The sequence below is a fragment of the Bactrocera oleae genome, chromosome 2 (genome assembly GCF_042242935.1).
Source record: "Bactrocera oleae isolate idBacOlea1 chromosome 2, idBacOlea1, whole genome shotgun sequence".
NCBI classification, from domain to species: domain Eukaryota; kingdom Metazoa; phylum Arthropoda; class Insecta; order Diptera; family Tephritidae; genus Bactrocera; species Bactrocera oleae.
The window spans coordinates 97183592-97197096 of record NC_091536.1 but is presented as its reverse complement, the minus strand read 5'-3'; the positions used below and the strand labels follow the sequence as shown (position 1 = coordinate 97197096).

Genomic DNA, 13505 nt, shown 5'->3' with positions numbered 1-13505 from the left:
TTAATCAAGTTAATTAGAATATATTAGCATAACGTTATGTGAATCTCATTGCTAATTCATCCAACAAATTTAACGTGTTTTCTACTTTCACACTATTTTTGGGTGGCAACTCACCATGATGCTTTTTAAGGCGAATAAGATGTAGGTATATGAACGCGCTGAATATTTTGTATTATGGTACTTCTCAAGAGTAAGCAGGACAAGTATACGCATACAAAGAAAAGCGCATTTTCACGCCATGAAGCAAAATAATAGTGCACAGATTGAGTACAATTTTATGTCTCATTTCAATTCAACTTAATACTTGTTCAATTTCGAGCTGCATTATTAAATTAAAATAAAATTTATTATTAGTACTATACAATTAAATAAATTGCAACTGTGATCAATCAATAAGGGGATTGTGAGAAAGTATATTGGGAAGCGATTTGCCAAATAATTAAAAAATTTTCTCGTGAGGGAAAGGCATAGAATTTGGAAGCCGAAACGACTGCATTGTATCCAAAAGACGACGACGACAGTGAAAAAGAAGAAGACGGTGAAGAAGAAACGAGGGAACCGGAGAAACGCCAAGAAAACGTTGATTGAAATAACTTGGACAACAAAAGATTTTACAGATTTTTAACCCATTTCTGTTGATATAACAGGAATAGTGCTTTAGATTCAATGAAAATCGCTTAGATATCAACTATAAACTAAAATAAACACATGCTGTATAATTAAACAACATTAAGCTAAAGCAATACTTTGTGCATTACAAAACCTATTCATAAACCACACGCTTCTCACATCAAAAAAGAGCGTAAGTAAAATTGTCATTAACAATATACATTTATGGAATATAGAATATTGTATTTATACTGGAATTTCTAACTAATCTATTTAAAAGTCACAGTATGTTGAATACTATAACTTTTATTGTTCCCTAATGCGTTTTGTTGCGGCGTGTCTGACATTTATATACATCACTAGTCCCTTCTTACATTAACCTCAAAGAGCTTAAAGTTTTTAGATTTCGATACCTCACTTTTGGGAATCATTTTTATTTTAGTTGTCATACGTACAATTTTCGATAATTTTATTTAAGCAATAGACCTATTTAAGTACATTTAACATCGAACGCTACAATAGGTTCAATGTTAAAACACTAATATTTTCAAACAAAAATTTATGTTGTTATTATATTGATGATAGGAATGTTTTTTTATTTTTGGAAATATGGATGATAAATTATCTCGTTATGCTGATCATTTGTGTATATATTTTAAAGGATCTTCGATGTTTCCTTCTGGGTGTTGCAAAGTTAATATATCCTATTCAGGGTATAAAGATAAAGCATTATTATTTTCGATCTATTCCATATAGTATTACACTAAGTAATAAATAATTTTCGATTATTTGAAACAATCTTCAGTCTTTGTGTCTACCAAATGTATATCAAATGTGCGAATTTCTCTCTGCATCCCTTCTATTATTTAAAGTCTAGGAAGACGGGAATCAAACAAATAGTTACCAAAATTAAATAGAATTAAAATTGTTAGCGGCATAAATTATTTTGTTGGTGTATTGGTCGGTTATTAAATCAAGGTCCATTTCGCTTACGTAGATTCGATTGTCAAGAAAGGATATATATACAATACAAAGAGGTAATAACGTTCCCACAACAGACGGAACTATGACAATTATGATACATGATAAATTGTATTCAATTAAATGTGCCTGTTTTTTTGTTGCTTTTAGGTACGCTTGACACATGGTATTTTTATTCAAAGCATGGATAATGAGATATAAACTCGAATTTTCTCATTTAGTTAATTATAATAAATTTGTCCAAAAATAAATAACGTAGAACAAACATGCTATGTTAAGGGGTCATATAAACGTTTTTCTACATTTTGCAACTGTTTAAAAATATAATTGAAACATTTAGAAATGTTCTTTTGGTTTACTAATGCTTTTATTAAATGATGTCTGTATACACGGTTTCCATTATAAAAATTCTAAACATATTAAATTTATATATATATTGTGGTTTTTCAATCTAAAGTATGAAAATGATGTAAACTTGTTGCTAATGTTATCAATGTAAACATAAACAGTAATTGACAACTGAAAACTTAAATATTTTTCATTAAAATTAAAAAATTTTAAACTCACTCACACATTTTGTGTTAAGCAACGGCTGAAAAAGGTGCAATATGAAATGTCTTTGTTATGAAATTTTTCGTAAAAATTATTGAACACAAAAAGTAATATTTGTTTTTTATTTTAGTATAAATTGCTCGAATATATTATCGCACTCGGTTATTTCAACAAACTGGCGATTCAACCGAGGGACATTTACCGTCATTAAAGATTCGAAAAATTATCCACCGAAAAACGGAGCACGTAATATTTGGTTCTAACCCTTATATTGTCTATTGAACGGATCGACATCCGCATACTCTGACTTTTTCTTGTGAATCAATTATAGTAAATCCAAAAATCCGCAAGAGAGCGAAAGTTTAAAAGAAAAACGCAATGGTAATGGATGCAACTCAATCACAACAGCCATCTCCACAATCTGTTGGCCGCGAATTTGTGCGCCAATACTATACATTGCTTAATCGTGCACCAAGTCATTTGCATCGTTTTTATAATAACAACTCATCATTTATACACGGCGAATCAACTTTGGTAGTGGGTCAGCGAAATATCTACAACCGCATTCAGCAGCTAAATTTTAATGATTGTCATGCCAAGATAAGTCAGGTGGATGCTCAGGCCACACTAGGTAATGGCGTTGTCGTCCAGGTTACCGGCGAATTGTCCAATGATGGTCAGCCAATGCGTCGTTTTACGCAAACTTTTGTGTTAGCATCGCAGTCTCCGAAAAAATATTATGTTCATAACGATATTTTTCGTTATCAAGACGTGTTTTCGGATGAAGAGAACGAGGCAGAAACCCGTACGGAACATGATGAAGAACATGAACAATCGCAACAACCAGCTGCTACTTCTGCCGGTGCTCCTGGCAATGAACAAATCGGTTCAAATTTAGTCGCGGCTAGTGGAGCTGCTACTGCTGAACAACAACAGCCCCCACAACTGGCTCAACTGTCCACACAGGTAGTGAATGCAACAACTGGTACAAGTGTATTGCCACAGCAACAAACAGGCGCACAGCCAGCCGTTGGCGGACCACCACAACAAGCCATTTACTATTCGGTGCCAACCTCTGGCGGTCGTCCAGTTCCCTTATTGACTGGCACTGCACCACAGGCAACTGGCACTGTGTCATTTCCAGCTGCCGCTCCAACAGCTGTTGTATCGCAGCAGGTTCAGCTAAATGGTGTAGTTGGTCATGAGGATCTCTTATCCACTGGAAATCAGCAGCAACAGCCAGGACAAGGACAACAACAGATTGTTGGACCATCTGCTTCGCCTGTAGCTCAGCAGTCTACAAGTATAACTGTAGCTACCCCAGTACTTACTGGCCAAACTGGTTCAGCTGCTGCACTAACTTCTGTTCCCGTTGCAGTGCCGCCAACTGCAAATATTCCCGGCTTCCAACCATCTCCACTACTGCAGTCTCAAGTTTTACAACAACCACAACCTTTGCAACAACCATTGATCCAACAAACGCAGAGCACTCAGCAATCATCGATTGTGGATTTGGAAGATGGCGTAATTAGTTCCAGTTTGACCAGCAATACTGAATCAGTACCTCGCTCGGGTTCAGCAGGTTTACTGGCTGCATCTGATAACGTACCAGTGGTTGACGATTTTAAAACGATTAATGAGCAACAACAGCAGGAGAAATATGAAGCTGCTAAACAACAACAGCAGCAACAAAATGAGATCAAGACATACGCAAACCTGTTTAAGTCGACTTCGTCATCGCCCAGCGGTTTCGTTACTGCCGCTATGCAACAACAACAACAATTACAGCAGCAGCAACAACAACAAACATCCAATAATGCTTACCATTCTGCGACCACTATCTCCAGCACAACCTACTCACAGTCCAACTCCAATTCAACCTCATCACTCTCGGTCTACAATAACCGCAATAGTGAATCTTCCTCATTACGTCTTGACAGCAACACTATGAGTTCAGTTACACAAGGAGGCCCATTGCCTCAACGCAATAATGCATCCCGAATCAATAAAGGTAAGTTAGACATCAATTCGTAGGAAGAAAGTATATAATTTTTAAAATTTTCACTTCATAAAAAATATTTATATTCTCTTAGAATATGAACCACGCCGCACAAGTAATGCCCAGCAATCGGACAACCAGCAACTATTTCTTGGAAATATACCGCATCATGCCTCAGAGGATGAGTTGAAGGCTTTGTTTGGACGTTTCGGACATGTTCTGGAATTGCGAGTTATGTCAAAAGCTAATGGGAAACTACCACCCGGCGTAAGGAATCCTCAGAATTTTGGCTTTATTACTTATGAAGATCCGGAGTCAGTTCAGAACTGCTTAGCAAATTGTGTAAGTTTTATTGCTAGAAATGTAGATATCTATTATTATTAGAGACAGAACTGAAAATATTTCAAAATTTTTTCCTCACAGCCGCTTTACTTCCCAGAAAACTCTCCTGACGGCCAGAAATTGAATGTTGAAGAAAAAAAGCCGCGTCCAATGCGCCCAAATAACGATATGCCGCCACGACAGTCAATGGGAGGCAACAGCATGGGCGGGAACATGAATAATTCGCAACGTAACATGAGTGGGGGTCCTCAGTCTCGTTCACTATCCAATTCTGCCGGTGGCGGAACTAGCGGCGGCATGATGAGAAATACTGGCGGCAGTAGTGCCAACAGCAACAGCATGTCCCGAGGCCAATCTAGTGGTGGTGGCCCACGCCTCAGTGGCGGTTTCAATCGCAACGAGAATCGCAGCGGTCCAACGAATGGCAATGGCCCACAAGTACGCGGAGGCAATCAAAACAGTGCACAGTCTTCAGGAGCCAGCGGCGGCAACAGCTATGGCACACGGCGCTAACCATTAATATTTTTCTATCATCCACAGCAGCAGACATCTCGCTACAATACAGTAACTGCTGCTGTTGCGACAACGCCAACGCCAACGCCATCAACACCACCAGTACAGAAACAACAACAACCGCAGTAATCTTTATAAGATTATATTATTCTAAAACTGATTTTTGTTTTAGTAGGAATATTTAAATTTGCCTGCGTAATAATTGAAAACCAAATCAAGTCCAAATCTGTAGTTTGCGAGAAAAACAAACAACTCATGCAATCATGATCGTTTAATATATAGATTACAATTTTTGTTGTTCGTTAAATTTGGCGCTTTCTACAATCACTTGTTCTCTCAAATTTTTTTTTTTATTCATCGCTCCCTTTCATAACAGTAAATCGTTTTCCTTTGTAATACATATATCACAAAATTTAGTTTATTGTTTTATATATTGAAGTAAATTTTTATTTAATATTTTAATTTATACTAACAAAGGAAATAAAAGAAAACCATTCTTCTCTTGAACCCAATATACAAATAAAACAAACTTCATTATCATGTACGTATTTTAATTTTGATACTTTTATTTTTAAACAAAACCACTTCCCCAATCGTAAGGATAAAAAATCGTAGCTTACAATAATCTAAAATAAAAATTTATAAACTTAATAAAACCCATAAGCTAATTAAAAAATAAAAGATGCAATAAAAAGCAAAAGAAAGACTTGTAAATCCGAATAAACACGTTTAAACAAATAAAAACTAAACTTAAATAAGTAATAATATTCGTACGTTTATAAAAATAAAATCCGAAAAAATCGAAAAATGCTAAAAATTAAAAAAAAAAAGTTCTGTAAAAAGCTATGTAATCAAATTGATTTATCTGAAGGAGATTTGAAAAATTATCATTTCAAAAATCAAAACTCTTTATAATTGGTTATAGTTCAAAAGATAATTTATTTTTATAAAAGGTTGCTGCAAAACAAAACATAGTGAATGCACCAACAAAACGTATATATTTTTAAACTTGTTTGTTTTTTTTTATTATCATTGATTATTTACTGAAATGCATAAAGCATTTGATTTCTCGTGAATTTATACAAAAATTGTCAGTTTAAACGTTACAAATCTGTTTGGTTTCTATTGCTTTATACGGAACGAGAAATGCTTGGTTATTATGACTTAAAATGAGTATCTGTTTTATTTTTTAGTCTTGCAAAATCTCTCCTCTTTTCAATGCGTACTTCATTAGGTGTAAATAAGCTGAACTGTTACACTATATTCAGCTTTGAACTCATATAATTGAGAGGTAATTATTATACAGCTCGAGTGCTTATGCATCCTCAGTACCATGCATGCTAATATTTTACCGATTGAATGCTAATTCATAAAGAACGTGCAAATCGTTGGATCACAGCATTTACAAAAAAAAACTATTTTCAGGTCGTAAACGTTTTATAAAACTTATTATTTATAAATTCATAAATCAATGGAGTGAAACATAACTTATAACAAAACTAAGTATACATATATCTTGAGAATCGTTATAAAATAAAATTATTTAAATATGATACGTTGTTTTATTATTCGCTTTTCTCATTTCAAAGAACTGTTTCCAAATTTATAAGTTCCCAACTTGAAATTTTCATATGCATGCCATTAAGTCTTGCAAGTACTAACAATAATAAGGAAATGCTCCAAAATTAAGTCGCACAAAACGAAAACTCTCGTGAAACTTATTACAAAAAGAATTTAAATCGAAGAAAACGAAACTTAAAAGTAGTAAAATAAAAAATAGTCTGGAAATGTTTTATAACGTTTCAGTTATAAGCGAACTAAAGTAAATTTGTATTTCTTGTAAATGGTAACGTTTTTTTTTTAAATATAAGATAACACTAATCCTGAATTTAGTGCTTAATGCATTGAAAAATTATAAAAATAAATTTAGAAAAGTTTACTATTTAAAAAATATAAACACAGAAAAGTAAAAAAAACATGGTAACTTTTAAGGTGCGTCTGATTAATATTAATAAAATATATGTTTGAATCTCAGTTGTTGTGCTGTGTTCTTATTACTAATGAGTGGGAATTCATTTTAGATACTACATATATAGAAAAAGCGGGATAAAATTAACACTAAGCAGAACAATACTTACATTTAGTATATGCCAAATGAAAGGTACAAACCGATTAAAAAGTTGATATTCATATAATATAGTAATATGTGCTAATTTATGTTTTCAAAGTTTTATTGGTGCTTGATTAGAGGGAGCACACGGGACGTAATATATAACCATCGAACAAACTTTGTTTATCTGTCGCAACTAATGACATAAACCCACAATAAAACAGTATTTTTTTGTTTTTACAATTCTTAATTTATTTGGAAGTTTTTTTTTATATAAATATCGTATTTTATTCATTTTGTTGGATCCATGGAGCGGTAAGCCTGCAAAAAGTTATTCCTACTTACCTCGTTCACTTTGGTGGCTCTCGTATTTCGTCACATTTAAAAGAACACCTCGCGCGGACGACTGCTGTGTTCATCTTCACAATTTGAAATTTTAATTTTTCAAACATGGCTACTCGTCCCATGCACAGTGAGTTCCCTCGGTCCCCAGGTACCGTGCTTTACCACTGTCCCTCGCCAGTTCAAGCTTAAAAATAAACATTAAAACATAAAAGTTTTTATTCATGTATAAACTTTTAGGTGTAAAAGTAGGCAACAAAATTAAATTTCCGATTTGGCATCTATAACATATATATATATATATATATATACTATTCATATACATGTATATGTATTTACTATTTTATATGTTGAACTAAGTATTCATGGTAGGAAATGGTAAAATTAAAATGGTTTAGCTTAAGTTTTTACAAAGACATCAATAAAACTAAAAAAATATTTATATTTTATATACGTTAATGTATTTATGTGGGCGAGTTTTTAAATATTATTACAAATAATGCGAGCTTTTTAAAATTTTATCATATTTTCTAAATTGGTACACACATACTTATTCAAAAATATACTAATTTCCTCTTTGGTTTAAAAAATAATCGCAAATAAAGCTTTTTTATAATTACTCTGGAAGCAAGTTTACACAAATTTGGTTGAGTTGGTTTGCTTTGACTTTGGATTTATAAAAAATATTTACTTTTCATGAATATTAGTACAGTTATGTAAATTTTGAAACTTGCTTGTTATTCAAAAAGAATTCTTTCTGCAGGAAACGCAACGTCTCTATAGTTGGTTTTGTTACATAGCAGAACTTTTGAAACAAGAAATTTCAATCAATAACAAAAAGCTTAATTTTTTGTAAATATATTTGCTCCGTCCTTTGGACATTGCATATGTAGTCTTTGGGATGTCCTTTATTATTAAAATATAATAGTAGTAAATATTTACTCTTACTTACGCTTTATTTTACTTACTTAGTAGAGATCAAGATCGTACATACTTAGGCATATATGTATATGTACATAGGTGTATATGCGATATCTTATAATGAATATATGTAGTACATAGGAGCAAGATACAAAGCATATATACACAACACATACATAGATTTGGTAGTTCGAATATTTTATAGCGGCATATTTGTAGCAGTGCGAATAAAAATATTGTAGAAAATATTGTTTCTGTAATATACACGATAAGTTGAATATTTCTAATACCTGAAAATACAAAAGTTAGGTTACAACTATAATAAAGTATAATATGCATATCATATACATCCTGTCGCACAATTCACTTGCAAATGGAGATACACAAATTTTAAGGAAAATAAATGCCAGTGTTAGAGAATTGAGCGTCTATGTAAATAAGACACGATTTGGGAGAAAAGTAGCGTAACGAGAAAAGTAAACGGTTATAAGAGTACTAAATAAGTATTAAATGGTTATTAATACATTGCGACAACAATTTCCTATACAAATATTTTACATTTTACGCGACAAGTTTTCATCAATATACCCAAATGATTTTGATTTTCGTTTTAAGAATTTGGAATAATTGACATAGAAATTACATTAAATGTGAGACTAAGCAAGGTGCATTTAAATTTTTTTGAAAGTATTATCTCGGGAAATTCTCGTTTATTTATTTGTTAATTGAAAGGTAAAAATGTTTCATAAATAATTCGTTGCGACATACTTTATTATAAATACTGATAAGAAACTTGATATACCAATATGAAATACGAATTTAGATATCTATTAATCGTACAAAACATTGTTAGATATCCATACCTGTACATAAAGAGCAAATAAGTTGTTAAGTAAAAAATGCAATTAAACTTATATACCATAGAAATGTGATTATAGTATACTTTATTTGTAATTCAGATTTTAATTGTAATCATTATAAATGTAATTATACATAGTACTATTAAATACAATATAAATTGTAACACACACATAAGTATTATAAAGTATAAAAGTGTTTCTTTTATTATTATTGTTTGACTTTTATTTTTTTGTTTAATTTTGCAATCACTATAAGCGAACTTGTTCTTTTTTATAATTTAAAATATTGCAGGTGTTAATAGAAAATAAAATACACTTAAGAATTCTAGAGTGCCAAAAGTAATGGCTGCTAACTCTTTATAAACTAAACTTTTTTTTTGTCATGGATGTTAAACAAACAGTTCAGTTCTCTTGTAGTAATTAGTTCAATGTAAAAAAAAAAAGAAATACAAAGCAAAATTAAATAAACAAAACCCTTCAAAACTTCATTTGCAACGCAAACCATAACAAATAGCAATTATTCGTGTTATTATTATTGGTTTCTATTTCATGCTAGTTCTAAAGCGCTCTTACAGCTGTGCTGATATATTAAATAAGTTTCTTAATCTATTAATCAATGTCTATATATGTATCAATGCTGGTGAGTGTCTAATTGCTGCCTGCAATTTTCATCCAAGTTGTGCTGAATACGTTTAAATATTTTTTTCGTCGCTTTTGAACTGCATTGCCTTAGTACTTTGTTGTTACTTTTTTATTACCAAATCGTTAGCACGCTGACTTTTATGGAAATATTTATCCGATATTAAGTATCATCTATTTAAGAGATCTACTATATAATTTTTTGACGCTATATAATAATGTGTACATAGCAGCGAATGTATTATTTAAAGTTTTTTGTTTTAAAATACATATGTTCATATATTAATAACTATAAATATCGGAAATCATCCTTAATGAAGTGCGTTTTGTTCTTTTGTTTTGCTCTATGTAATGTACGTAGTGCATTTTATGTAAATCTTTCTTTCATGGGGTTGGATTGGGTTGTTTTGTTTTTTAAATTGTTTCTCTTAAAATAATTCTGGTTATCTATGTAGTAGTACATTAATGTTATGTATAAGCATACATCTTAAATGCCTATATGGGAAATAAAGAAAGATATTTTGTATAATATATAGTAGTAAATATTGATTTTTATATGCATAAACAGATAAATATGTAAATATTATTGTTTTCGAGGGTTAAGGATTACGAAACATACAAAATAAAGACAAAGTTATAAAAAAGCCATATTATTAACAGGGACTCTGTCTACTATGCAAACACTAACTTACAGAAATACACAAAAGAAACTGCACTAAGTCTTTAGAACACGAAAATTACGATATTGAAACAACAAACAGTTCAGTTCACATTGCCCAGTTCCATGCCTCATATTTTAGACTATTGCGCTTTCTAAAATTCAAGATGTCATTCATGTTGATTGATTTTCTCTGCTTTTAAATAATTTCTTGCTGTATAAAATACAGCTTGAGAAATGTATATTAGTTGATCGAAATAATTTGTTTGACCAAAATATAGGAAACTTAGCAAAGCAATGAACAAAGCTTATTGAAAATGTGAATGCAGTAGTTATTTGTGTTGGACCTAATTAAATTTATGATTTAACAAGACATAAAGTTTTAATCTTCTTCATTGACATATATTGAATACAAGACGTAAACGGGATTATATAACGGCATTTAGGAACAAACTAGCTTCCTACCCCTGTAACATAGAAGCGAAGCAGTGAATGCCGCAATAACTACATAATAACATACCTGCTGTAGCAAGCTTACATAGTAGTATGTCCTTGGAATTTCTAAAATACACTTTCTACTGTACCGACTTGATTTGTTGCAGATATATTCTCTTGAAACCGTATAGTTTAATAAGAACGCTTGGTTTGTGCAACATATGATTGCGTTTTGTAACCAGTGTTCACTGACGAACTTTTAACCGTCGTATTCGACATATTCAGGTAACCGGTTGAAGCGGTTGAACCTGCGAATATCAATTTTTTATATAAATTTTTTTAAGAAAAAATAAGTTAATTTCGGAAAAAAACAATAGCAATCAATTTTTGAGTCATTTAAAAGGGTTCAATTTTCTAGTAGTATTTGGTAGATTTGATGTCTTTCTAATGAAAATTATTCAGTACTTGTAATAAAAATCTTCCAAATTGTGAATATTGCTTTTATACAATTGTTTAATATAGGCGTTATTACTTTAGGAAATACTCATATCTTAATAGCTAAATCATCTATGAATTTCAAGATTTGTGGAATGGTGAATGCACTCATTATTTCCACAGTTCCAGTTATTACGCACTGATTATATGTATTAACAGGATATATATAACATTTAACCAAACAACCTTAAAATACTTCATAAAAAATTTAAATAAAGCGATATGGTAAGAATTATGAACACGAAAATAAACTTATTTCAGTATATTCAAAGAAGAAGATGATTAAATAGGTTTCATAGACATAAATGAGTGAAAAGTTTTTATTGCTTACCATAACTAGGCGCCGACGACACACTATAAGGGTTCATTCGATTTCCTTGTAAGCTACCGGCTTTTTGCGGACCACCGTTATATGACTGTTGGTAATCACCAAAATTTTGTGGAGCAGCTGCAGTAGGTGCGGTGGCGGCTCCATTCCAACTATTTACGGCCTGTGCGGCAGAAGGTGCAGCTGCAGGAGGTGGCACTGGCGCCGCGGCAGGGGGAGCTGCTGCATACCCATTTTGAGGCCAAGCGGTAGGAGCTGGGTAAGCTGCGGGTGCACCCCAACCCGGAGCTGCACCATTTTGCGGCGGCGCTGCGTAAGCTCCGTATCCAGCAACGGGAGCGGCAGGTGGTGGTTGTTGATAAGCAGCGGGAGGTGCAGCTTGGGGATAACCACCCCATCCGTTGTATGCCGGTGGACCCATTTGTGGTGGATAGCCATAGGCAGGCTGTTGGGCATAAGGAGCTGGTTGTTGATACCCGTTTGAGGGTGCAGCACCTGGGGGCACACCTGATTGCTGTGCTTGAGTGGCTCGTTTCTTGGCTAACTCTTGTTTGTAAACTGATTTTTTTACATCGACCAATACATACTTAATTGTATGATTTTTATGTACTTAAAAAGAGAAATAGATTGACATTAGGCATAGTCCTACTATTACTAAAGATTTATGACACTTACAAACTGCTTTGTCTACGGCATCGTAGTCATCAAACTCTACAAACGCAAAACCACGTTTGCGTCCCGTAGTTTTGTCTGTTAAAATTTTGACTCCAACCACATTACCAAATTGTGAGAAATGTTCCGTTAAAGCCTGCTCATCATGATTTTCTTTTAAACCTCCTACAAAAATTTTTTTAACTGTTGTACTAGCTTCTGGTTTACCTAATTCAGGCTTAGGTAATGCACGCTTCGAATCTACTTGCCTTCAATTATTTTGAGTAAAAGTAAGAGATATGAAATTAAAGAAATTAAGTGACTCATTGTCTAAGAATTTTTCAGCTACACTACTGAAATAAGAAATGTGGCGGATACTTACTTGCCGTCAATTACGTGTGGACGGGCCGCTTGCGCTCGATCTACCATAAACGTGTCAGAATAAGTAATAAATCCAAATCCGCGGGAACGCTTTGTAGCTGGATCACGCATAACTATAGCATCAACTACGTCGCCCCATTGCTTATAGAAACCCCGGAGGGACTCTTCTGTAGTTACTGCCGACAATCCCCCAATAAACATTTTTCGAAGGTGATCAACTTCCACTTCTCCACCATTTTGGTGCTCCTACAAAAGTTATTAACAATAAAATTTCGATTCTTTTTATTAAAATAAGGATATAAATGATCGGGTATTAAAATTTTCAAAAGAAAACTTATTGATTGTTACATATTTCCATTTTCTTAATGTTTTTTCATACCTCAGGTTTGTGACCTGCTTGGTAAATATTTTCTGTTTTAATCATTTTTAAACTGTTAAAAATTAACTATCTTAATTAAATTAACCAGGTTTATTCACAAGAAAACTGGTGTTTGTCCACTTCACATATATGAAATGATGGAATGGCGAGGGCTACTTCAAAGCGAAATAAAATGGTGGCCGTACATGAGCTCTCTTGTATGTATTCAAAATTTTTCTCGGGCTGCCAAGTTTTTTTAATACTACTACTGAAACTACATAATATGCGTGAGCATATTTGTAATAGAATAGATAAATCATAGAAATACCAT

The 13505-nt window shown here is 32.7% G+C and overlaps 2 protein-coding genes across 7 annotated transcripts; one reads left to right on the top strand and one right to left on the bottom strand.

The window, feature by feature from the left end:
* The first annotated feature begins 272 nt into the window (after window positions 1-272).
* rin (ras GTPase-activating protein-binding protein 2) lies at window positions 273-5550 on the top strand. Its single transcript, XM_014230697.3, has 4 exons — window positions 273-802; window positions 2273-4153; window positions 4236-4483; window positions 4565-5550. Exons 2-4 carry the CDS (start codon window positions 2521-2523, stop codon window positions 4994-4996), a joined length of 2313 nt encoding a protein of 770 aa, XP_014086172.2. The 5' UTR covers window positions 273-802; window positions 2273-2520; the 3' UTR covers window positions 4997-5550.
* A 1782-nt stretch (window positions 5551-7332) lies between these two features.
* Window positions 7333-13360, bottom strand: Rbp4 (RNA-binding protein 4). 6 transcript variants are annotated; one of them, XM_014230698.3, is made up of 6 exons: window positions 13196-13360; window positions 12818-13062; window positions 12460-12704; window positions 11788-12393; window positions 8417-8659; window positions 7333-7635 (listed from the first exon to the last, which is right to left on the bottom strand). In XM_014230698.3, the coding sequence occupies exons 1-5, from the start codon at window positions 13238-13240 to the stop codon at window positions 8427-8429; spliced, it is 1374 nt and encodes a 457-aa protein (XP_014086173.2). In that variant the 5' UTR covers window positions 13241-13360; the 3' UTR covers window positions 7333-7635; window positions 8417-8426. The 6 variants fall into 6 exon arrangements, 4 of the variants coding, with proteins under 4 accessions (XP_014086173.2, XP_014086176.2, XP_014086175.2 ...); XR_004975415.2 differs by lacking the exons at window positions 7333-7635; window positions 8417-8659 and adding exons at window positions 9281-10363; window positions 11047-11269 and having other exon boundaries at window positions 13196-13358; XR_004975416.2 differs by lacking the exons at window positions 7333-7635; window positions 8417-8659 and adding exons at window positions 9281-10363; window positions 11065-11269 and having other exon boundaries at window positions 13196-13358.
* Window positions 13361-13505: the final 145 nt, after the last annotated feature.

Bases quoted from the DNA above. Each gene is read 5' to 3' on its own strand.
- rin (XM_014230697.3), top strand. From the start codon at position 2,521: ATGGTAATGGATGCAACTCAATCACAACAGCCATCTCCACAATCTGTT. The intron at 4,154-4,235 runs GTAAGTTAGACA...ATATTCTCTTAG, and splicing joins TGCATCCCGAATCAATAAAG to AATATGAACCACGCCGCACA. The intron at 4,484-4,564 runs GTAAGTTTTATT...TTTTCCTCACAG, and splicing joins AGAACTGCTTAGCAAATTGT to CCGCTTTACTTCCCAGAAAA.
- Rbp4 (XM_014230698.3), bottom strand. From the start codon at position 13,240: ATGATTAAAACAGAAAATATTTACCAAGCAGGTCACAAACCTGAG. The intron at 12,394-12,459 runs GTAAGTGTCATA...TCTCTTTTTAAG, and splicing joins TGCCGTAGACAAAGCAGTTT to TACATAAAAATCATACAATT. The intron at 8,660-11,787 runs GTAAGCAATAAA...TTGTATTTTCAG, and splicing joins GTCGTCGGCGCCTAGTTATG to GTATTAGAAATATTCAACTT.